General features: G+C 37.7%; 1 non-coding gene and 3 gene segments (V, D, J or C); all 4 read right to left on the bottom strand.

The window, feature by feature from the left end:
• Positions 1-4,879: 4,879 nt before the first annotated feature.
• Positions 4,880-5,489, bottom strand: LOC118498395. The segment is given in 2 exon segments: positions 4,880-5,325; positions 5,444-5,489. Coding segments are annotated over 2 exon segments (492 nt in total).
• Positions 5,490-6,873: 1,384 nt separating this feature from the next.
• Positions 6,874-6,980, bottom strand: LOC114489373. The gene has a single exon (XR_003683864.1). It is a non-coding gene; the product is annotated as a U6 spliceosomal RNA (small nuclear RNA).
• A 5,457-nt stretch (positions 6,981-12,437) lies between these two features.
• On the bottom strand, positions 12,438-13,018 carry LOC114489367. The segment is given in 2 exon segments: positions 12,438-12,781; positions 12,940-13,018. Coding segments are annotated over 2 exon segments (393 nt in total).
• A 5,052-nt stretch (positions 13,019-18,070) lies between these two features.
• Positions 18,071-18,604, bottom strand: LOC114489372. The segment is given in 2 exon segments: positions 18,071-18,384; positions 18,548-18,604. Coding segments are annotated over 2 exon segments (366 nt in total).
• Positions 18,605-26,845: the final 8,241 nt, after the last annotated feature.

Below are 26,845 nucleotides of genomic sequence, written 5' to 3'. Positions count from 1 at the left end.
GCCACTGTTATCCTCTCCTCATCTCTGTTGCCTATAATTTGACTGGCTCACATGCTCATTGGTCTCTTTTCTTAAGTACTGACTCAACCCTCAGAACCATGTAAAAGTTGGTTTTTGTAAAGCTTGCCTTGCCCCCTAGTGGGCCTAAACCATCACTAAAGAGGACTTTAGACCTGCTATCTCAGCAATCACATTACCCCAGCCTCACTCACTCAATGTTTCCTGATACAGGAAATGCAGATCCTTAGAAATCCAAGTAACTCCCCAGACTGAATGGAGATAAAGAACAGAGAGCTCAGAAATAAACCCAAGTCTCTATGGTCCATTAATATTCGACAAAGGGGGCAGCAACATAAAATGGAGTAAAAATAGCCTCTTCAACAAATGGTGTTGGGAGAACTGGACAGCTACATGCAAAAAAAATGAACCTTGAGCACCAGCTTACACCAGACAGAAAAATAAATTCAAGGTGAGTAAAAGATTTAAATATAAGCTGTGACACCATTAAAGTCTTAGAGGAAAACATAGGCAGGTAAATCTCGAATATTTCACTCAGCAATAGTTTTACTGATATGTCCCCTAGAGCAAGGGACATAAAGGAAAGCATAATCAAATGGGATCTCATCAAAATAAAAAGCTTCTGCACAGCTTAAGAAAACAGTATTAACGTAAAAAGAGAACCAACTGTATGGGAAAACATGTTTGCCAATGATACCTCAGACAAGGGTTTAATCTCCAAAATATATAAAGAACTTACACAACTCCACTCTGAGAAGACAAGGAACCCAATTAAAAACTGGGCAAACGACTTGAACAGACACTTCCCCAAGGAGGACATACAGAGGATCCAGAGACACATGAAAAGATGCTCAGTATTGCTAGCTATCAGAGAGATGCAAATTAAAACCACAATTAAAACCACATTCACACCAGTCAGAATGGCCATCATAAACAAAGCAACAAACAACAAGTGTTGGAGAGGTTGTGGAGAAAAGGGAACCCTACTGTACTGTTTGTGGGATTGCAGAGTGGTACAACCACTATGGAAAACAGTATGGAATTTTCTAAGAAAACTAAAAATGGATCTGCCTTTTGACCCTGCAGTTCCACTGCTGGGACTATATTCTAAGAACCCTGAAACCATCCAAAGAACCTATGCACCCCAATGTTCATAGCAGCATAATTTACAATAGCTAAGTGCTGAAAGCAACCTAGGTGCCCATCAGTAAATGAATGGATCAAAAAACTATGGTACACTTACACAATGGAATTCTATGCAGCAGAAAGAAAGAAGGACCTCCTACCCTTTGCGACAGCTTGGATGGAATTGGAAAGCATTGTGCTAAGCAAAATAAGTTAGGCGGTGAAAGACAAATACCATATGATCTCACCTTTAACAGGAACCTAATCAACAAAACAAACAAACAAGCAAAATATAACCAAAGACACTGAAATAGAGGACAGGCTGACAGTGATCAGAGTGGAGAGGGGAGGAAATTTCAAGGGAAAAGGGGAAGAGTTTACAAGAACAAATATAAAGGACACATGGACAAAAGCAAGGTGGGGAATGGAAATGGGAGGGAGGTGGAGAGAGCTGGGGGGTGGGCTGGGATGGGAGTAAAAGACAGAAAAATGTACTTGAACAACATTTAAAATAAAAATTTTAAAAAATAATAAAAAAGTATTCAAACAAGATAAAAAAACTTATATGCAAAAAAAGAGAATGAACCAAGTCCACCTATATGATCTTATTAACCTCTGTCACTCAGTACATTTAAAAAAAAAAACAACAACCAAATCTTACTTTTAAAATGTTATTTTAAGAGCCAGAAGATAAGTGAATATTAAGTGAAATTGGAGTTCAAAGTACAAGATAGATTTCAGACAGGGGAGAATGAGTTCCAGGCAAAGGAAAGTGTGAATAAATGAGCAGAGGTAAGACTGTCAGAGATGCATTTAAGAATGGGAATAATCTAGTTGCAACTGTGAAGTAATAGGTGGGTCGGGACAGCAGATGCAGGAGGGGAAAGGGGGCAAGGAGATTTATAGCTCTCTTCTAATTCATCTCTGCTGCTGGCCTTGAAAATTCTGCTTGGGTGGAGGTGTGACAAATGGCTGAAGTGTCCTTGCTCTGTAATGAGATGCCTAGATGGAAGTATAGTGTGCTGGGCCTAATAAAACTTTGATAAAGAAAAAAATGTTACTTCATGCAAATTGGTTTTTAAAGATTTTATTTATTTATTTTTAGAGAGGCAAAGGGAAGGAGAGAGGGAGAGAAACATCAATGTGTGCTTGCCTCTTGAGAGCCCCCTACCTGGGACCTGGCCCACAGCCCAGGCATGTACACTAGACTGGGAATTGAATCAGCCTCCTTTTGGTTCTCAGGTGGGCACTCAATCCTCTGAGCCACGGCAGCCAGGGCTAAAAATTATTGTTAAAATAATTTGATAGATCTCATCTTGTGCTTTTTACCTCATTTCTTTAACTTAGATTCTAATAAGTATAAAAATTTATTGAAGTTTTAGTGTAAATGAGGTAATTAACTAAATCTTAAGAATATATAAAAGAGAATAATATCCAATTTACAGGCTACTGGGGAGGACAACAATATACATAACTACAATGCAGTAAAAGAATATAACTCTAAGATAACTGAAAACTAACTTTATGGTCCCAGAAAAAGAAAAATGCTTATACTTGCGGTGGCAGACAAAATCTTATTAGGTACTTTACGTGCCATTTTTTCCTTTTCCCCATTTATTGGTGAGAATAATATAGAATATGGATAAAAGTTTATAATCTCTTATGACTATTAATTTTAACAAGAGAAAGAATTCATGAATATATGCATTATTAAAAGTAATAAAACTTCACATATAGACTAAAATCCCCTTTGAATACCACTCTGAACTCCCAGTCTCCCATCACTTATTACTCAAAGTCTTTCTTCATCCTGACCAATTTAGAGTTGATACTTTGGGGTCTTATTACCAAAAATATAAATCAGCAGAAAATATATTGTGCATACATTTCTGTAACTTGTTTTATAAACTCAATAATAAATTTATGTCTTATGTTAACACACACAGGTCTTTCTGCTGCAGTATATCCCTTATCATGGATATACCACTGTGTAAATAGCCCTTCCCCAATGGACAAATAGTTAATGTGTTGATTTTCATCTATGAAACACAACACTACAATAAACTTTTCTGAGCATTCATCTTCACTCACGTGCACACATGTTTCTCTAGACACAGAGACTAGGAAGATATAAAGGAATGAGCCCTGGGGATAGTGGGTGAAGGTCACTGCAGGCAGAGGGAAGATCAGGGACAAAGCTCTGAGGAAGAATGGAACAAATTCATGGTCTGATTATTGTGTTGGATGGGTATTTTATGTTTCTAATGTGCATTGGAAGTGTAGTTTAAGAGCTGATTTGATACACTCCCTCTGAAATCACCATCCTAATATACAGTTGGAGTGTTATTTGTTCAACCAGCCGTTGAGGCAATTCTAAAGACAGTAAATCAGCAAGAGAAAAAGTAATCCCAAAGACAAGATATAGTAAGAAGAAATGTTATAGAATAATACACACAGAGAATAATCTAAGGATAATGGTCTAAGAAGAAAAACATTTTATACTTTTCAAGACAGCACAGAGAAAAATGAAGTTTTGATCAATGCAACAGAAGTTAGACTAAAAAGAAAAGAAAAAACAAGAGCATAAGAAGCAAACTAAAATATTAGCAATGGGCCCAAATATATCAGTAATCAAAACATATATAAATAGTAATTATTTGATTGAACCAAATTTTAAAAATCTTGCTGCATATTGCTTAAGAGAAAATACTAGAAACAAACAACCAAGGCAGTTAAGCACATAGAAATGGATTTTGCAGCTGCCCCTGTGTGAAGAGAATGAAGCCCCTCCCCTCCACCAACCCACTGTATCCACCACACCCTCCAAAGAGATACCCAAAGGGAAGGTAGGTTTTGCTGAAGGGGAAAGGAGACTCCAACAGAACAGCAAGGTAGTGAACTAAGTTAACACCTACAAGGTGAGATCTAAGACAAAAGACAGAGTTTCCAAAAGTTAGTATTCAGATAGAAAAGGAGAATGAAAGGAAAGCTTGCAGACTAAATAGTAAAGAGAAATTAAGATTTATAGCAAGGATGAAATCAAAATTAAGAAAATTCTGTACTTTTATGCAACAAAGAATAAAAAAACCAAGTGTTAAAAATAGCAATTATATTTTTATCAGTAGTCCCTCAACACTCATTCTTTTAAAAGTTGGAATATTTCATGCACTGTGTATAAAAACATATTTCTTCTTTTAATTTTTGATGAAAATTTTATTTATTTTTAGAGAGAGGGGAAAGGAAGGAGAAAGAGGGAGAGAAACATCAATGTGTGGTTGCCTCTCATGCATCAGGAAGCTGGCCCACAACCCAGGCAATTGCCATGACTGGGAATTGAACCAGTGACCATTTGGTTCAGAGCCTGCCCTCAATCCACTGAGCTACACCAGCCAGGACTAAAAACATATTTCTAAACCTTCTAAACACATTTAGAGCAGACAGGAAACCCTCATGATCAAAACTGTGTAATACTTCTGTGCACAACTACTTATAAAAAGTTCAATCAAGGCAGGCTTTAACACTCTTGTTTATAAACCTCCCATTTAGTTACTCTGAGGGCCAATTTTAAAATCCTATTCTATAAAATGTAATATGAAAAAAATGTGGAGTCACACAATATCTTAAACATTTTAATACTTTATTTTTATTTACATGTTTTAGTGCATTATTCCCTAAATGAAAACATTCCTTTGTCTTCAATATCCCTGTAGTATGGAAGTCCAATTTGCCTAAAAATTCAATTCATGTGCTTTATTAAAGATTGGAAATTTGTATTAATGTCCTGTGCATTTGATATTAAATAATGAAATCCACCAGAGGAGACCAAACAGTCATAAACACTCAGCAGCCAGAGTTTGTGCTCAGCTCCCCCTGCAGTTTCTGTCACTGTGTCACCCAGAGCACAGTAGTACACCGCCGAATCTGACTCCTCCACTGACTTTTTCTCCAAGTGAAAAGAATTTGGTTGTTTGCGGTGTGTGGCTTCAAAACCTTTGTTGCTTTCCTTAACATCGGCCCTTGCAGCTTTCAGGAGGAGCACTGGACCTTCTCCAGGATACTGAACATACCAGAAGAGAGTGGGGTACCGTGTGGATTCATAGGAGCAGTTTATGGTCAGGGAAACCCCTTTGCACAGGGTCACTTGGCCTTCTGTCTGGGTCACTGGGTCTCCGCGGGTTTGTCCTGAGGAAAAAGAAAAGAAAATTCTCTCACCATGGTCATAAAGCTCTTAAATGAAACCAAAGTTTAAAGAGCTGCTGACAGGGGAAAGAATCTATGTTTTAAGAGGCATGTTACTTACCAAGCACTAGGAGAACCACAGTCACTAAGCCTGGAGACGAGTTCATCTCTACAGTGTTGCCTAAATAATGTTCTTGACACTTAACATGAGGAAATGTTGAAGTCACAGTGAAACACTAAGGCTTAGCCTGCATTTCACCAGGGAATGTGTTTGTGTTAGGAAGTGTCACCCCCTGGTGGACAGGGACTGAAAAGAGATGCATGTTTCTCAGCTTCCTCCCCAAATGAAAACTTTCCTTTGTCTTCAATATCCCTGTAGTATGGAAGTCTAATTTGCCTAACAACTCCATTAAAGTGCTTAAAGATTGGAAATTTCTCATCACTGACTTGTTCTCATCACTGACTTGTTTATGAGGCACATGTTCCTCTTCAGGTGATGCTTAAAAATCTGACAATGGCATCCTAAGCTCTCAGGTTGGTTTTTTTTTTTCCTTACAACAATACCCGACACTGAAGTATTTTAAAAGAGCATGCAAGATATACCCGTAGTTAGAAGACATTGATTTTCTTGAGCATTTTAATACAGTACATTATATTCTCATGTACCCTCTGGGGGCCTGCCCATAATCCATTGAATGTCAGAAAATGATTTGGGGCTGAAATCAGAGGAAATGATAAGAAGTCTACTTTTTCTGATGGAGTAATTCTTACCTTTTCAGCATTGTACCCAATATAGAACAGTGACTGACATTTCTTACATGCCTAGTAAATATTTGTTATATTAAACAGAAATAAACATTCTCTCATTGAGGCTTCACTACCACATGACATACCATATTTTCTCAGTCTTCAAATATTATTGAATGTAAGAACTGTTATCTCTTTAATAATGTTTTTCAGGAAAAAAATCATCAATGAAAGTACTAAATCAATAAAGAATGATCTTAGATCAATATCTTAATCTCCAACTATATTCTTCCTTCCAAGGTAAGATAGCTAACCAATGTGAGTTAAGCAAAAAATACTAATCCTATAGCTTTAATGCAGATTTAGTATCAAAAATGCTTTCTACTACCATGTGTCTGCCACATTCTCTGACCAAACTTTAATGACATAATTCCCCCCCACAGAGTAGAGAGCTTTGGAGATGTGGAAATGCATGAAAAGCCTGGAGCATCCATTAGAACTCTCTTCCTTATGACCTATCAAATTATTAAAGGCACACCAGTTATTATTCATACAATAGCTGATAGCAGTGAGTGATTAAGTTATAGATTCTGGGATCTCAGCATCAATTTGAAGAAACATATTTTCTTTCTTTTTTTTTATTTTATTTTAATCATTGTTCAAATACAGTTTTCTCCCTTTTACTCCCATCCAGCCTCCCCTCCCAACCCTCCCCACTTCCCTCCCATTATCACCCTCCCCCTAGTTTTTGTCCATGTGTCCTTTAAGTTTGTTCCCGTGAACCCTTCCCAATGTCCCCTGAAAAAAAATATGGAATGCTTCACGAATTTGCGTGTCATCCTTGCGCAGGGGCCATGCTAATCTTCTCTGTATCGTTCCAATTTTAGTATATGTGCTGCCGAAGCAAGCACGAAGAAACATATTTTCTAGGATTGAGACCCATTGATATGAAAATTTTATAGTTCCCCCAGGTGGGTTTGTTACTGCGAGTCTGATACCCATTTACAAGATTTCATTTGTGGTAACTGGCCTAGACAAAGGTGATCCTCAAAGATGAGGGAGAAAGTTCTGGGATGTGCATGGGGAAGTGTCCCTATAGCAACACAAATTTTTAGAAACTAGTCTTTTTGTATGAAGTGTCAACAGCAAAAGCAAGCACTTCTTTGGTTCACTTTTTATGGCCATTCTTTTATAAAACAAAACCAAAAGCCACTAAGAACTATCAGGGTAAAGATCTGGAGAAGGACACATCTTTCTGTGAACATTTATCCACAGACACAGAGATGGATGCTTAGTTCAGGCCATTTCCTGCAGTTCTCACTACACAGATTCATATCAAGGGGCTTCTGGCCTCCTTGAGTCAACCTGTGAATAGTCTGCCGGAAGTGGACATAGGAAACCCAGGTTCAGATGCTTCACTTCTCCTCCACCTCCCAAGGTACGTTCTCAGAACCTGCCACAAAACTATGCTAGAAAGGAATTCTGAAAAAGCAGCTATGGACTTTTATTCTGATCTACAAGAGGAAAACAAAATAAGCTGGGATAAAGTTGGGCTGAAACTAAACAGAGCAGCACATGGGTATACAGAGTTGTTACCTATGTAGCAGGGTACAGCCAAGAGGGAGCCCCAAATGAGGATTTGTAATGGGGTCCAGAACTCAAGATCCAGGAAATATTAGAAAAAATATATACATAGGATGTCCTCAACCCCACAACTCTGAGCTGGGAACAGGGACACATGGAGCAGGGCCATTGAGAGTTGTTTTTAATAGCAACTGTTTTGCAGATAACCTCTAGAATGGTCCTTTAATATATCTATAACCTTTAACTGGTTTCATAGATATGTTAAACAGCTGTGGCCATGCTTTGAGCCAGGGCTTTTGGGAATGACTTCAATGCAGAATGTAACTGGGAGGCAACTCCCCCTGGTTACAGAGCCTGTGTAAGAGCTTGGAGATGGTTAGCTCCACACTACAGGTCTACACCTGCCTAGACTTACTATGGCAACCCAGAAAAGCTGGGAAAATGCTGGCAATTGTGGCCAATTATAAGAGGAGTCTGAAATGGTGTGGCAGAGGAAGACTGGTGCTGAGATTTAAACCATCCAGGGGGTCTTTTGGGACCATACAGCTTGGGCAGAGAAGAACCACTGACTGCTGTTTTTTGTCTGAGATACAGTACTCCAGACTGGGCAGAGAGGGAAGGAAGGACTGTGTGTTTGTGGATATTCTAAAGGACTTTGGGATCTCAATGAAGACATTAAGTCATTACTCTTCAGTTTGTATAACTCTTAAATAAATAATCCTTTTCCTTTTCACCAATTTCAGGCAGAGAGACATCTTTCCCTGGCAGTGGACAAGGTGAACCTACTACAGGGTGGGGGGCCCCGGAGCATGAGAGTCCATTCCGTAATAGTGTATCATTCACCCCCACCCCCGGGGCTGTTCTGTAACATGTACACTTTAAGAAACACATAATTAAAGCCAACGAGAACCAAAAGAAGAAACGTTCTGCATTTTGTGTCACACAAGAAAACCTGCAGAGCATGAAGGAAAAATATTGTTAATTTAAATTTTAATTTTTGTGGTTTTGTAAATGCATAATTTTCATGCACCTATTTGTAGTAAGCAATTCTTAAGAGATCAGATATATTTATATACTTGTGAAGCCATCACCACAACCAAGATAATGAATACAGGCATCACCCCTGAGGCTTCCCCTGTCTCTCTGGAACCCTGCCCTCAACATCTTCCCACAACCCTTTCTGCTTTCTGGCAATGTCTTTGTCACAAATTCACTTGCAAATTTTATGATTTTACATAAGTGGAATCATATCTTCTCTTTTGTCTGGACTCTTTCTATCAGCATAATTACTTTGAAATTCTAGCATGGTCTCATAAGTGTCAATAGTTCATTCTCTTTTGTTCCTGAGTCCTATTCCATCATAGAGAGACAAAAATGATTTATTTATCCATTCACTTGTTGATGTACATTATTTTTGGTACCAGTTTTGGACTGTTACAAACAAAGCTGCTATGAACATATGTGTTTAAGATGTTTTAAACACATATACTTTCATTTCTCTTTGGTCAATACCCAAGAGTAGAATGGCTGGATTGAAGATAGGTTTACAACTGACTTGTTAAAATTAATTACTTGTTCCAGTAGCACTTTTGTACATACCCTTAGGGTTTCTACTAGATGATCACAATGTCTGTGAATTAAGATAGGTTTATGTCTCCCTTTCTGAACTGCATGCTTTTGTTTCTTTCTCTTGCCTTGCTGCACTGCCAGAACCTCTACTATTATACTAAATACAGAGGTGAGAGACAAAATTTCTGATCTTAAAAGGAAAGCATTCAGTCTTTCACCACCAAGCATGACATTAGATGCAGGGTTTTGTAGAGGCCTTTCATGAAGTTGGAGAAATTGCCTTTGATTCTGAATTTGCTGGGAGTTTGTAATGAGGGATGGAGACTGGGTTTCTCAAATGCTTTTTCTGTACCTGCTGAGGTTACTGGAATTAATTCACCATCTGCTGATTATCAATCTCTTTGAATATATTATTAATTAACTGTCACAATCAAATATTAAAGAAGACATTACTCTTTCAGTTAACACACAATGAAACAGAGCTCACAAGTGCCTAGAAAGCAAATGGCATAGCTAACAGTTTTTACCACAGTTCTCTGTCATAGCAAATTTCTGCTCCTTGGTTTTTTCACTGCTGATTATTTTCAGAGAAAATTTGAGAGAAAGACTAGAAGGTAGCAAAATTACTTCTTGAGCCTTTGAAATATCTCAAGACTCCATGTCAGCAGGTTCTTTATTTATGCAAATGGAACTAATGAAAATAAATAATTGCAGGTTTCACTTTTTCAAAGAGAGAGAAAGGGAAACATGAAGTACACAAACTACATTTCAGAAGCAGACCACTAGGTAGTGTCTTGGCCATTCCTTTTAGACTAATTATTAGACATGTGACTTGAAGAATGCACTGCAGCAAGGGTGACGAACTCTTCCAGACTTCTGTGAGTCATCAGGAAACTGAAACTTCACCCATGGCTGGTGATCACGTTCTTTCTCTGCCCTTAAAACTTGCTGGTGATAATGCAGCTTACACCACAGTTTTCAAATTCATCAGTATAAGTGGTTTTCAAAACATTTTTAAAAGAATTTCCTTATGATGAAACAATTCTTCTGAGAGCATAGTCCAAAAAGTGGAAACAATTAGAGGTTAGGAGGTCTTTCCAGAATGTATCCAGCCAAGAAATATGAAAAATAGAGACATTTATTGAAAAAGATACAAGATACCAGAAACATTAAGACAATGATACCTCAGTCCTCTTCAAAGTAGCTACCTTAGGACCTCACACAGTTCTCCCAATTGCCATCAGCTGCCTCATCATAGATTCCTGAATTTCACCAACAGTCTGAAATCTCTTCCCCTTCAAAGGTGATTTCAGTTTTGGGAAAAGCCAGAAGCCACAGGGCACCAGATCTGAGGTGTAGGGGTGGCTGAATCACCTGGGTGCTTTGATGTCTCACCTAAAAACTCTGCACCAGATGTGATGCATGAGGTGGCATATGGTTGTGATGAAGCTGCCAATCACCAGTTCCCCAGAGCTGTGCCCTTCTGAACCACCCAAGTAGTTTCCGTGGGAAAATGTTTAAGATCAAGGCAAAATACGGTGCAGATTCATTGTGCTCAATCATTTTGAATGCGACATCCACACAGTACACATGCTCACTCAACAGCATCTACCCCCCACACACACTGACTAGTACAGTAAAGTCATCATTTTTCACACATGCTCATGTCAGTCCACTCTCCTTAGTTGCCAGATTATATCAATGTCACACAAACCATTCTCAGTATATTAACACTGGCTGGTCTTTTTCCAGACACATCATACATCCAAAATACTGAAATATTTACATACATTTTTCCAGGAAAATGTGGAAGCAACACAAATGCCCATCAGCAGATCAATGGATAAACAAACTGCAGTGTATACACACACTGGAATATTATTTAATTTAAAAGGAAAGAGATTCTGACAAAGGCTACAACATGGGTGAACCAGCAGGATACTACACTAGCTGAAATAAGTTACCATGTGACCAATATTGCTGCATCCCACTTTATGAGGTATCTAAAACAGTCAAACTCCTAGAATGAGAACTCAAATGGTATTTTCCAGAGGCTAGAGGGGTGGGCGAAGGGGATGTTATTGTTAACAGAGCACAACTTTTCAGTTCTTTAAGGTCATCAGAGTTCATTAGGTGTAAACGTCCTTAATATCACTCAATTGTACACCTAACATGGTAAAAATTTATGATAAAATGGTAAAAGTATAAGAATATTAAAAATGTTAAAAGACTCCTTTTCATATTTTTACTATGCACATCTGGTTTCCCAACTCAATTATAAGATGGAGTTTACAATATAAGATCACTTATTAAACATCCATGATCATTCAAATTTTAAGGCACTGAGACAATGAGGTTAGAGGTAAGTGGAGGAAATATTAGAACATAAGGGTTTTAGATTGTGGAACATTGAAAAAGAGAAAAAAGAGGGCATGGCACTGTGAAAATGAGCCACAGAATGGCAAAAAAATGCTTCTAGAAGAGTAGTGAATTGAAGAGCAATCGTACAAAAAGATAGTTCACACTTTGCTTCTTCACAATGTCCCCCTAGAGCCACCAATTATTGCTCATTTATGGGTGACACTGGTGGGATTTACTGCAGGTAAATCTACATAAAGGAAATAGTCTTTTCCATGCTAGTGTGTTAGTAAGATGCTAAAAACACAAAGTTTGTCATATTGTAGGCACCTTAGAAATTCAAGGAGGGTACCTTAACTCAGCTAACAAATCCAAATTAAACTAACTCATTAAACAGTATAAAAGAGCATAACATACAAAAACAGTAAAGCCACAGAAAGATTTCACAGCCTTCCTCTTCCAACAGTGCCTGTGTCATAAAATATACTCAATAAATATTTATTGAACAAATTGATCTGAAAACCTTATAATACCACAGCCTTTTCCTATCTTTAGATTCAGATGTTTCTTAATTTCCCTGGTTAATTCTCCTAGCTCAGTGTCTCGCCAAACAGCAAATTGTTGCTTTTGGTTGTTCTTGGTCTTCAATAAATAATTTGAACCTAAATTTCCAAACATATAGATTTTTTGATTAATAACAATTGTACACATGATCTAAGGACCTAGAGAGGTATTTTCATAGAGTGCTTTCCCTCAGTCATCCTACACCTGTGCTACCACAGCCCTGGCCACTTCCTGACTCTCCTGACAATTCCCAGCCTTGGTCCCTACAGCAGGTGGATGCATCAGGCAGAGTTCTAGGGTTTTGGTTCACCTCCTTCCTTCACACCTCTCACTGTGGGCTCATCCAGGGCACAGAAATACACTGCAGAGTCCTCCAGCTGTGAAGGTGAGATGACAAGGTTGATGGAATGGCTTCCTTTCTGAAACATCAGTGAGTAGCGACCTTCTGTGGCATTTTTCTGGTTATAGGAGTCCTGACGAATAAGGAAAATCATTGCCCCACTGCTCAGCTGCTTGTACCAGAAGAGGCTGTAAGTTGTAGCACTGGTTTCATATGAGCAGTCCAGGGTCACAGCTTTCTTCTCCTGCACTGACATTGCTGGTTGGTCTTGAGTTACCTTCTGGGCAATACTGGATCCTGAAGGGGAAAAATCAGAAGGTTTGGGGATAAATAATATAGGAAAAAATTCTTTTTCCCATACTGCTACATCTCCTTCCAGGGGAACTTATAAAATACTGCCTGGACCCCCAACCCTTAGGTCACAGAGGAGATCTATTCCCACTGGGCATGCCTACCTAGCCACAGTGAAGCCAGGACCACCTCCAGAAGGCTGGAGAGCAGCATTTTCAAGTTCTTCCAACAGATGAAAAACACCTTGTTTTTCTTCAGTAGCAGGGCCCTGCAAGGCAACCTGAGTCTAACAGGAAGAGAAGAAATGCTGGACTGTGTGCTGCTGCTGCCCCAGAACAGGAAACAGGGTTTCCTGGTGCAGCCAGTTGCTGTGGGTCATATCAGCCTTCTCTGTGTACCAGCTGAGAGTGTCACCCAACCAAACTTTTTCAAGGTTTAACTATCTCTTTTTTTATTTTTCAGTATTAGTTTATGTTAATTTCAGGTGTACAGCATAGTGATTATACAACCACACAGTTTACAAATGTGTCCCCTGATATTTTCAGTACCCACCTGGCACCATACATAGTTATTACAATATATTTTACTATATTACTTCACATGCTATACTTTACATTCTTGTGTCTATTTTATAAATACCAATTTGTAGTTTTAATCCCTTCACATTTTGCACTCTGTCTCCCAAACGTCATCTCCTCTGGAAACTATCTTCAACACTTGTTATTGCTCTCTCCTAACAGCTACAAGAGAGTACCTCATCACAGTTTTGATTTACGTTTCTCTTACAGCTAGTGAAGTTGTGTCACTTTTCATGTATTTGTTCACCATTTGTATGTTTCTTGGAAAAGTGTCTTTTCAGGTCTCTGCCCATTTTCTTAGTTGATTTTTTTTTTGTTGATTGTCTGTGTTCTTTATATATTTTGAATTTTAACCTCCTACTGGAGAAGTTGTTTGCAAATATCTTGTCCCATTCGGTTGGTTGCATTTTAATTTTATTTACAGTGTTTCTTGCTGTGCAGAAGGTTTTCAATTTTTTGTAGTCTCATTCATTTAGTTTTGCTTTTACTTCCCTCACCTTTGAGATCAAATTCATAAGGTCCTCTGTAAGACCAAGATCCATATGTATGGTATCTATCATTTCTTCTATGTAATGGACTTCTTCAGGTCTTATATTTAGATCTTTGATTCATTTTGAGTTATATTTGTGTATGGTGACAAATAGAAACCTGATATCAGATAACTTCTACCCTAATGATGCAGTTCAGCTCTACAAAGCCATTGCTAGTACAACAAAGTATTGGTGAATGAGGTATTCAATGACAAGTACTACAGAAGCCCCAAATGACTAAATCCTTATTAATATTGCTAGCGTGAATCTTCATCAATAATAACACAAATATTTGAAATAATAAATTAAGTGTATAAAATACTCAAAAGTTCAAACCACCAAGCATAGAAAAAACTGCCAGTGGTGGAAGAGATGGGGTTCAGGCATGCGCTCTTTCAGTCCACACAACTGACATCTCAAAAGATTATGTATTCTATTGTTCCATTAATATGATATTCCAAAAAAGGTTAAAACATAAAAGAACAGACTAATGTGAAATAGGGGAGTGTGTGATTACAAAAGGACAGTGAAAGACAATATCGTTAGCAATGAAACTATTCCTAGTCTTGATCATGTGATGCTTACATAATCTACACAACATATTAAAATCAAAATTTACAGAACTGTACTCTGAAATCAGTCTGTTATAGTATGTGGTTATTTTAAATTTTAAAATTTAAAATATTCAGAGAGATGTAAATTAAGACCACAATGAGATACCACTTCACACTGGTCAGAATGGCTTCATAAATAAATCAACAAACAGAAAGTGCTGGTGAGGTTGTGGAGAAAAGGGAACCCTAGTACACTGTTGGTGGCAACGCAGACTGGTGAAGCCACTGTGGAAAACAGTATGGAATTTCCTCAGAAAACTAAAAATGGAACTGCCTTTTGACCCAGCAATTCCACTGCTGGGTATCCTGAAACACCAAACCAAGAATCCTGAAACACCAATCCAAAAGAACCTATGCACCCCAATGATTATAGTAGCACAATTTATAATAGGCAAGTGCTGGACAGAGCCTAAATGCCCATAAGTAAGTGAATGTAAAAAAGTTAAAAAGGAAATAAGGTAAAAAAGGAAAACAAATAAAAAAGAAAAAAGTAAAAAAAAAAACGTGGTAAAATTACAATGGAATACTACACAATAGAAAGAAAGAAGGAATAAAATCCTACACTTTGCTACAACATGGCTGGAACTGGAGAATAGTATGCTAAGTGAAATAAGACTGGCGGTGAAAGACAAACATCATACGATCTCACCTATAAGTGGAATCTGGTCAACAAAACAAGCAAGTATGCTAATTAGAACCAGAGACATGGAAGTGAAGAACAAACTGAGAGTAACCAGATGAAACAGGACTGGGGTGTAACAGGGGGAATAATAGAAAGGGTGTTTAAGGAACATGGGCAAAGGACCCATAGACCAAGATAACCAGGTGAGGGGGAGAATTGAATGTGGGAGGTGGGGGTGGGTTGGGCAGAGGGAGAGTAATGGAGGGACAATGGGGACAACTATAATGACCAAAAATAAACAATAATAAGAGCATTCAATAAACAAAATATTTTAAAAAATAAAAGAAAATAGAGATGAAAATGGCAATATAGAAATTTTCTGGCATCTTTATCCTCTCCCCCCCAAATACCAACTTTCTCCATCATATACTAGAGTGCCTTAGAGAACTCCAGGAATCCAGCTTAGAAGTTACACTGCAGGAACAAAAATATCTGAGATTGGTAGCATTTTAAAGGATAAAAGGAACAATTTCACTTTACTTTAGTTAAACCTTCCCCTATGTGATGTAGCTCAGTGACAATAGAAATCTTCTAGTCCTTCTGTTTTTTCCCACAGGCAAAAGTGAGAGCAGGTGAGTGAGCACTTGGCTCTCCCAACTTTAGGGATTCTGTCAAAAAGACTCTGGCCTCATTCTTCCCCATCCACATACTGGCGTGTGCTGCCCAACTGAGCACCTGGGAGAAGAGGAGCCAGGGCTCCCAATGCTCATTAAAGGGGCATGAGTCCTACTACCCACAGCACAGACAGACAACATCAGGATCCCGCTCACAAGGTACTGGGGATATCACGGCTAGTTTCAGAGCTCAGAAAGGGTCCTGCTCTGCAGGACTGGGAGAAACCACACAACTTGGAACATTAGCACCACCCTAGGAATGCAAGCAATAGGGAGATGGTCAGTACACACTCTGGTTTTGCAGGGTGAAAAGAAGGTGATAATGTTCATAATGAATTGACCAGAAATAAGAGAGGAAACCAATACCATGATGAAGTTTTAAAACTTGAGTGTGTCTAAGTATGTACTGACTCTGCACCTCTGGCTAGAGGATTTCTCTTTTTTTTTTTCATAAATAAATCTTCACCTACAAGTGACAAAGCAGTTAAGTCTACAGTAATTTCACCCTCTCTTTTCTTTCTAACTTGTTTAAAAAAGATAAAGCAATCAAATAGAAGCCATGCATCCCTCTCCCACCACCAGCCTTGGAGGAAATGGACCAATCAACAGTCACCTTGCTTTCACTGGACCAGAGCTAGTGGTTACAGTGAGGGAAATAATAAGAGCCATTGAGGTACTGGACTACAATACTGGCCTTTCTTGTTCAAATGTTATAAATCTGATTTAGTATGTTGAATTTCCTTATCAAAACAACCAATTTGCTAATAACTAACAACCAAAACTCACCCAAGAGTGATCATCTCACCACACTAGTCACCAAAGATAAACATCTTTAGGAAGAATATAAAAGATATTAAAAATAACCTAGCATTGACCATGGGTGGATGAATTAGGATATTAATAATCAATATGAATTTTCATTACATGGATTTATCTATAACATGAAAAGAAATAACATTTTTAATAAAAAAAAGGTTGTGGTTAGTAATGCTTCATTCAGTCAAAACATGAAGACAAGACAGGGGGATTTGTCTAAATCTATCTGTAAATTATCCATTCATCTAATGCCTGTGTGCATTCCACTAATAATAGTAAGGTAGCTGGTAAATACTTATAAAAATGTTCCTCTATAGCCCATACTGGAAACAACAAGTACAAGTCTAGGAACACATTTTATTGTCTTAAAATAATAGAGCTTTGTTGAGAAAGAAAGATGTGTATTCATTTAAAAATGCACATTCTTAATTAAGGAAATAATTAAATATACACAATAAGGATTTTGATATTCAAAAATCAGTTTATCAATTTAATTCTATCACAAAGCTTAAATTAAAATTACAAATAAATACCAGAATTCACCTTTCTGTTTTTAACAAACATCTACTGATTATCAACTATGTGAAAAGGGTTGTGCTAGGTACTGAGGCTATTGCAGTAAATAATAAATAACTCTGACTTCTAAATTCTATCAGAGACTAAATCTGAACAAATATGAACAAATAAGAATTTGGTAAAAGAGAATTGCTTTGTGGGTTTAATCAGAAGCTCACATTTTCAAATCACTTCCAATCTTCATTGCCTCAAATACACAAATAATATATACCACCACAGAGTTCTGGAAAAAAACTGTCACATTTTTTAAAAAAGAAGATGATCAGACCGCATGGAAAACATGGTCACATTTTGCCACAAATATAGAACAATAAAATTAATACAAACTTCTAATTTATTAAAATCTCTCAGAGCTATTGAAAAACAGGCATTGCAGGAGAAGTATTGATGAAATGTAAAATGCTCAATTAAATATATATAATTCAATGAAAGAATTATGATTCTAATTGTAATAAAATTAGAATCATAATAATTAATGCAAAAATTAATTTAGGCATTACCATATTATCTGACTATATATTATTGACTTACTATTTTTGTACTTGACATATATTCTACATTTGGCATGAAATTATTTTTAATAGAAAAATTAAAAAACCGTTTTGAAAACACAATATTTGAAAGCCTACCCATAATAAGGATTCTGATACTGATGCTAAGGGCATTCTTAATAGAATGGAATTTGCATAGCAAATATGAAAAAATGATTAAAACAAAATCTTAAAATTAAATAGCACTAACTGACTTCAATAATTCATTATGTAACAGTCTACCTAACAAAATGTTCTAACACTTTCTTGGTCATCTTGAAACTAGCCTTTTTATTACATGTTTTTAACATACAACACAGTAGTTTCCACTTAGAAATAGGTTTGTGTAGAGGATTCAGGGGCTTGGGAGGAAATGTGTACTCGCTGCACAGAGGTACACAGCTGAGTCTCCAGGCTGGGTGTTTTTGATGTGCAGGGAGAAACATCTGGCTGTCTTATTCAATAAAACAGTGAGTTTTCCATACTGCTTTTCATTCTCATTTGAACAAATGTGTATAATGAACTGGGGACCTTTTCCAGCTTCTTGCTTGTACCACGGAAAGTATTGTGAGTCACTGTCTGAATAAGAACAGGTGATGACAGAGGTGTTTCCCTCCTGGACACTCAGGGTAGAAGGATGCTGATCCACTTTCTCTCCTCGGCTGACACCTAGGCAGCAAGAAATATTCAGAGAAAGGACAAGAGTAAGCAGATTATTATGCTGCAGCATGTTCTTTCTCCACAGTAACTAAGGAAACCCAAATAAAGCCAGGCTTGGTTTCTAAAAGAACATCCACTAATACAGTCTATTTCCCATTAACCCTCAACTCACAGTCCAGCTGCAGCCAAAAGGACATAAAGAATGCTCCAATGGATGTCTTCATTCTTTTTACTTGAGATCAATTGTGGACCTGCTACCTACAGCCAGGGGAGTTATTGCTGTTAACAAGTTATCTCTTTTCCTCTAACAACCTGAAAATAAGAGTCTCTCACATTCTCTCCCCAGCCAATAAGAAAAGAGCTGTATTTCTGTCAAAGCCTATTCATTCAGAACCACTGAAATGAACCCTCCACATATTCTGCATCAGCAGGGGTGCACTACCACCTTGTGGTCACATCTCTAACTCCTGAACTTGCTGGTTAAATGTTATGTTACCCTGTGCCTATGAGAGACTCAGATACAAAAAGACAGCAAAACATCAAACAAATTAAGTCTTAGACCAGATATAAAAGAATGTAGAGATCAATATTTATATCTCTGCACACAGCTGAGTTATTGTCAATATTTTAGAAAGATGCAGATGCTGTTGGTACTTATTCAAGGAGGGCCCAGTTTTACATGTTTTAAATCAGGAAAATACCATGATTCACACTCATAAACAAAGAAAATATAAAGCCTTCCTTTTGAAACTGTGGTACGTACACACAATAGAATACTACTCAGCCATAAAAGGAAGGAAATGTTACCCTTTGGGAAACCATGCATGGACCTAGAAGGTATTATGCTCAGTAAAGTAAATTATACAAAGAAAGACAAACGCCATGTGATTTTCCTTATATGTGAAATCTAGTCCTGGCTGGTTTGACTCAGTTGATTGACCACCAACCTGTGAACAAGAAGGTTGTTGGTTTGAGTCCCAGTGAGGGCAGAGACCTGGGTTGTGGGCCAGGATCCCATTTGGGGTGGTGGCAGGAGGCAGAGCAAGAGACAACTAATTGATGGATCCCTCTCACACAGATGTTTTTCTCCTTCTCTTTCTCCCTTCCCCTCACTCTAAAATTAAATAAATAAAATCTTTTCTTAAAAAATGTATGATAAGAACTCTGTATGGGGCCAGGTGGGGACTTGAAGAAACAGGGATCATTCTGTAAAGTACATGATTTCTAACCACTTCACTGTATTCTGAAACTAATACAAAATACTATTGAACCTACCCTTCATGACAGAATGAATGGAAGTGGAAAGCATTATGCTAAGTGAAATAAGCCAGGCAATGAAAGACAAATACGATATGATCTCACCTACAAGTGGAACCTAACCAACAATACAAACAAGCAAGGAAAATACAACCAGAGACATTGAAATACAGAACAAACTGATATTAATCAGAAAGGAGGGGGTAGAGGGATAATAGGGGATAATTGAGGAAGGGACATCAAGGAACATGTGTAAGGACACATGGACAAAGCCAAAGGAGGTAGGTTCAAGTGTGGGAGGCAGAGATGGATGGGGCATGGTTGGGTGAAAATAGAGACAACTGGACTTGAACATCAATAAAAAAATAAATTAAAAAGTAAAATAAAATAACTCTAAAGGGGAAAAAATAAACTGTTTACTGAATTTTTTATATAAATATGAGAAAAAACATTTTCTTTTCAGCTAAACCTTATTTGTCTGTTATGAAGAAAAGCTTTTTCTTTTGTTTAATTTTTATTGTTGTTCAAGTACAGTTTTCTGCCTTTTTCACCCACCCCTCCCCACCACCCCAGCCTTCCCCACTTCCCTCCCCCATTTCCACACCTCCTTGTTACTGTCCATATGTCCTTTATAATTGTTCCTGTAAATCTTTCACCCTTTTCCGTCATTATCCCCTCCCCTCTCCCTTCTCATCACTGTCAGCCTGTTCTCAATTTCAGTGTCTTTGGTTATATTTTGCTTGTTTCTTTGTTTTGTTGATTAGGTTCCTGTTAATGGTGAGATTATATGGTATTTGTCCCTCACTGCCTGGCTTATTTTACTTAGCATAATGCTCTCCAGTTCCATGCATGCTGTTGCAAAGGGTAGGAACTCCTTCTTTCCCTCTGCTGCATAGAATTCCATTGTGTAAATGTACCATCGTTTTTTGATCCACTCATTTACTGATGGGCACTTAGGTTACTTCCAGCACTTGGCTATCGTAAATTGTGCTGCTATGAACATTGGGGTGTATAGGTTCTTTTGGATTAGTGTTTCATCATTCTTACGATGTAATCCTAGCAGTGGAATTGCCAGGTCAAAAGGCAGTTCCATTTTTAGTTTTCTGAGGAAATTCCATACTGTTTTCCATAATGGTTGCACCAGTCTGCAATCCCACCAACAGTGCAATAGTGTCCTTTTTTCTCCACACTCTTTTCAACATTTGTTGTTTGCTGCTTTGTTTATGATGGTCATTCTGACTGATGTGAAGTGGTATCTCATAGTTATACTGAACATTTTTTCATGTGTCTCTGGACCCTCCATGTGTCCTCCTTTGAGAAGTGTCTGTTCGAGTCCTTTGCCCATTTTTAAATTGGATTGCTTGTCTTCTTAGAGTGGAGTCATGTGAGTTATTTACATATTTTGGAGATCAAACCCTTGTCTGAGAGATCATTTGAAAATATGTTTTCCCATATGGTTGCTTCTCTTTTCATTTTAGTGCTGTTTTCTTAGCTGTGCAGAAGATTTTTATTTTGATGAGATCCCATTTATTTATTCTTTCCTTTATGTACCTTGCTCTAGGGGACATATCAGTGAAAATATTGCTGTGTGGAATATCTGAGATTTTCCTACCTATGTTCTCTTCTTGGACTTTAATGGTGTCACAACTTATATTTAAATCTTTTATCTTCCTTGAGTTTATTTTTGTATATGGTGTAAGTTGGTCATCGAGTCTCATTTTTTGCATGTAGCTGACCAGATCTGCCAACACCATTTGTTAAAGAGGCTATCTTTGCTCTATTTTATGCTGCTGCTCCCTTTGTCCAATATTAATTGACCGTACAGACTTGGGTTTATTTCTGGGCTCTCTGTTCTGTTCCACTGGTCCATGTGCCTGTTTTTATGCCAGTACCAGCCTGCTTTGATTACGTTGGCCTTCTAATACAGTTTGGTATGAGATATTGTGATTCCTCCTACTTTGTTCTTCTTTCTCAAAATTGCTGCAGCTATTTGGGGTCATTTATGGTTCAATATAAATTTCTGAAGAGTTTGTTCTCTATCTTTGAAATATGCCATTTGTACTTTAATAGGAATTGCATTGAATTTGTACATTGATTTGGGTAGTATAGACATTTTGATGATGTTAATTCTTCCAATCCATGAACACGGTATATGTTTCCATTTGTTTGTGCCTTCCTTGATTTCTTTCTTCAATGTTGTGTCATTTTCTGAGTACAGGTCTTTTACCTCCTTCCTTAGGTTATTTCTACATAGTTTGTTTTTCTTGTTGCAATATCAAATGGGATTTTTATCATAATTTCTGTTTCTGGTATTTCATTGTTGGTGTACAACCTTTGGTTTCTGGATATTGACCTTGTATCCCACTGTTTTGCCAAATTCATTTATTAGGTCAAGAATGTTTTTGGTGGAGTCCATGCGGTTTCCTGTGTACAGTATCATGTCATCAGCAAACAATGAGTTTTGTTTCCTCTTTTCAGATTTGGATGACTTTTATTTCTTTTTCTTGTCTGATCACTGTGGCTGGGACTTCCAATACCATGTTGAATAGAAGTGGTGAAAGTGGACAAGCTTGTCTTGTTCCTGATCTCACTGGAAAAGTTTTTAGTTTTTGCCCATTGAATATGATGTTGGCTGTAGGTCTCCAGTATATAGCCCTTTTTATGTTGAGGAATGCTCTCTCGATTCCCACTTTGCTGAGTGTTTTTATCATAAATGGGTGCTGTACCTTATCAAAGGCTTATTTCACATCTATTGATATGATCATGTGATTTTTATCTTTGCTTTTGTTTATGTGATGTACATTTACTGATTTGCGACTATTGTACCATCCTTGTATCCCTGGGATGAATCCCACCTGGTCATGGTGTATGATCTTTTTTTTTAAAAGATTTTATTTTTATTTATTTTTAGGGAGGGAAGGGATGGGGAGAGAGAGAGAGAGAGAGAGAGAAACATTAATATGCGGTTACTGGGGGTTATGACCTGCAACCCAGGAATGTACCCTGGCTGGGAATCGAACCTGGGACACTTTGGTTCCCAGCCTGCACTCAATCCACTGAGCTATGCCAGCCAAGGCTGGTGTATGATCTTTTTAATGGATTGCTGGATATGGTTTGCCAATATTTTGTTGAGAATTTTAACATCTGTATTCATCAGTGATATTGACCTGAGGGTTTCTTTCTGTGTTGTGTCTTTATCTGGTTTTGGGATTAAGATAATGCTGACCTCGTAAAGAGAGTTTGGGAGTCTTTCATCTTTTTGGATTTTTTGAAATAGTCTGTGAAGGATAGGGGTTAGCTCTTTCTTAAATGCTTTGTAGAATTCTCCTATGAAACCATCTGGTCCAGGGCTTTTGTGTGTTGGTAGTTTTTTGATTACTGCTTCAATTTTTTTTGCTGTTATTGGTCTGTTCAGGCTCTCTGCTTCTTCTTCATTCAATTTTGAAAGATTATATTTTTCTACAAATTTGTCCATTTCACCTAGGTTTTCAAATTTCTTGGCATATTGTTGTTTGTAGTATTTTGTTACAATCCTTTGTGTTTTGGTGGTATCAGTTGTAATCTCCTCTTTCACTTGTGATAGTGTTTATTTGGACCCTCTCTCTTTTTTTCTTGATGAGCCTGCTTAAAAGATAATTTTGTTTATGTTTTCATAGAACCAGCTCCTGGATTCATTGATCCTTAGAATTATGCTTTTAGACTCTATGTCATTTAATTCTGCTCTGATCTTGGTTATTTCCTTCCTTCTACTTGCTCTAGGCTGTCTTTGTTGTTGTCCCTCGAGTTCTTGTAGACATAGGGTTAGTTTGTTTCTTTGAAATGTTTCTGTCTTTTTTAGTTAGGCTTGTATCGCTATGAACTTCCCTCTCAGGACTGCCTTTGCTGTGTTCCATACATTTTGGGTTGTTGTGAGTTCATTTTCATTTGTTTCCAGGAATTTTTTGATTTCCTCCTTGATCTTCTTGACCCATTCATTGTTCAATAGTATCCTTTTTATTCTCCATGAGTTTAAGTGTTTTTGAGTTTTTTCCTTGAGGTTGGTTTATAGTTTCAGTCTCTTGTGATCTGAGAAAATGCTTGGTATGATTTCAATTTTCTTGAATTTGTTGAGGCTTGTTTTGTGACCTATCACATGGCCTATCTTTGAAAATGGTCCATGTGCATTTGAAAAGAATGTGTATTTTGCTTTTTTGAGATGAAAGTCTCTGTATATATCAGTCAAGTTCATTTGATCTAGGACATTGTTCAATGCCACAATATCTTTGTTGATATTTGTTTTGGAAGATCTGTCCATTTTTTAGAGTGGAGTGTTAAAATCTCCTACTATAATTGTGTTGCTGTCAACATCTTCCTTGAAGTCCTCCAAGATTTTCTTTATGTTTTGGGGTGCTCCTATGTTGGGTGCATAAATATTTACAATGTTTATGTCTTCTTGATGGATTCTTCCCTTGAGAATTATAAAGTGACCTTCTGGATTTCATTTTATGGTTCTTTTTTTGAAGTCTATTTTGTCTGATATGGGTATTGCTACCGCAGCTTTTTTATTCCTGTCCATTTGCTTGAAATATTTGTTCCCAGCCCTTCACTTTCAGTCTGTGTAGGTCTTTTGTTCTGAGTTGGGTCTCTTGGTAGCATATGTGTGGGCCATGCTTTCTTATCCATTCAGCTATTCTATGTCTTTTGACTGGGGCATTTAATCCACTTACATTTAAGGTTATTATTGATGGGCACTTATTCATTGTCATTGCTTCATACCTGTGTTCCTCTCACTGTCTTCCTCTTTTCCTTCCTTTTCTTAAGGCAGTCCCTTTAGCATCTCTTGCAGAGCTGGTTTGGTGGACGTGTATTTTTAGACTTCTTTTAGACTTCTTTTGTCTTGGAAGCTCCTCATTTGGCCTTCCATTTTAATTCAGAGCCTTGCTGGGTAGAGTAATCTTGGTTGCAGGCCTCTGACTTTCATTACTTGGAGTATTTCTTGCCATTCTCTTCTGGCTTGGAACATTTCCACTGAGAAATCAGCTGCTAGCCTTATTGGGGCTCCCTTGTATGTTACTTCCTTTTTCTCCCCTGCTGCCTTTAAGATTCTCTCTCTGTTTTGGAGTTTTGCCATTTTAATTATTTTGTGTCTTGAAGTGGTCCTCTTTGGGTTCCTCTTGATTGGGACTCTCTGTGTTTCCTGGTTTTGTGTGACTTTTTCTCTCATCAAATCAGAGAACTTTTCCATTATTACTTTTTCAAACAGGTATTCTATCCTTTGCTCTTCTTCTTCTCCTTCTGGTATCCCTATTATATGGATATTGTTACATTTCATGTTGTCTTACAGTTCCCTCACCACCTATTTGTTCTTTCTGAGTCTATTTCTTTTTCTTGCTCTTTCTGGGAGTTTTTTTCTACCTTGTCCTCCAACTCACTGATACTATCCTCTGCCTCATCCAGCCTGCTTGTAAGTCCACCTAATGTGTTTTTTATTTCCTTGTTCATTTTATTGATTCATTTTATTGTTTTCTTTTTCATTTGTTCCTGGTTTCTGTTTATAATTTCTATTTCCTTTTTCATGCTGATGTAATTCTCACAAGCTTCCTTGTAGTTGTCTGTGAGCTCCTTGAGCATCTTTATAATCATTAACTTGAAATCTATATCTGATAGTTTGGTTACCTCCATTTTGTTTAGCTCTTTTGGTGGGGAGTCTTCCATTCCTTTTGATTGCATGTTTTTTTGTCTCCCCATTTTAGTTGACTCTTTTTGTTTGTTTCTGTGCTTCCTGATGTTTTGATTTGTTAGATGTCTTTGTATCTTTGTAGGGTGAATTTCCATGGTAGGAAGTCTATGAGGTTCAGTAGTGTGGTCTCTGTTCACCTTGACTGGACACTCTATGTTTGCCTTTTGTTCTGTTTGTGTGGGCTCTCTTGTTGTACTCAGGTTTGTACCTTTTGGTGGTTCCTTTATTGGTGGTTTTTCTCCTCCAGCAGGAATACTGATGTTCACAGCTCCACCTATTCTTGTATGTGATCTGTGGCAGGGGGTAGGCAAAATGGATTAAGACAGCAGGAGAGTGTTTTATGGGATTTAAAGTACCAGCAAGTAGAGAAGTGATAGGAGAATTTTTGGATAAATATAGCATTAACTGTGATATTTCATCCAATTAGCCACTTTTTATAAAAGTGAAAGAGAGATAAGACTCTCATTAGAGGGGAGGATGATTGTGAGCTGAATCTGGAAAACAGGGCACTTAAGCAAGGTTAGATGATGAGATATAGTGAGATTAAAGTATAGAAAGTAGATGTAATATGAGAGAGAATAGAGTTAACCAGGACAATAATAATTCTCAGGATTAAAGTGAAGTGGTCTAAGATCATGGAGGGTTGCTGTGTAGTACATACAATTGTATGGAACAACAATTATTTACAATAGTACTGGGACAATGATAATATGACAAGAAATATAGGATTTGGATAACCAGAATAGAAAGTACCTAATCAAGAGTTGTGTGTTGCTGGAACACAGGTGAAGTGAAAGAAGGGAAATTAAAATACAATACAGAGAAGATAAGGAAGACCAGTCAAGCAATGCAATTAAACAGGGAAATAAAATGAGGAAAACTAAACATGAGGAAGAGAAATTTTAAAATACTAACAAGATAAAAGTGGTAAAAAATAATTGCAAGATAATAATAACACACAATAAAATGCCAGCTCTAAGGGATAGCAAAGTGACATTTGTCTCAGTTTCTCAGTTTTTGGGGTTAACCTTGTGCTCCCCCTTTTGATCTGTCTCTGGACCCTTTGTAACTCTGAGTATTATCATCTCACTTGGAAAAAGAAAAAAGGGGGGCAGGAAGAGAGAGGATCCAGAAAAAAAAGATAAGCATCCTGCTGACTTTAAACCTGTTCAGCAAGTTCTGCTGGTCTTCTTAGATGCCACAGAAAGAAGGGGCCTTGCTTTGCTTTTCTCCCTTTCTTTGGTTCTGAGAGGATGGGGACCAGGTTCGGGTCACATCATTCACAGTTTCCTGGCCTCCAGCCTAGGTTTTCTATGAGCCGCCAGGCTCAAATCAGCCACTCAACTGCTCACAATGTGAGTCAATCTCTGGCTCAGAGCCAGAGACAAGTGGGGCTCATGGTTCCCCTCTGCTACTGTCTCTGGACTTGTAATGCCAAACCAATGGGGCACACAGTTCCCCTCCACCACTCACTCTGGGCAAGTGCAGTGCGAG

Source organism: Phyllostomus discolor, chromosome 1 (genome assembly GCF_004126475.2).
Source record: "Phyllostomus discolor isolate MPI-MPIP mPhyDis1 chromosome 1, mPhyDis1.pri.v3, whole genome shotgun sequence".
In the NCBI taxonomy this organism is placed as follows: Eukaryota; Metazoa; Chordata; class Mammalia; order Chiroptera; family Phyllostomidae; genus Phyllostomus; species Phyllostomus discolor.
This window is presented reverse-complemented; position numbering and strand designations above follow the sequence as displayed.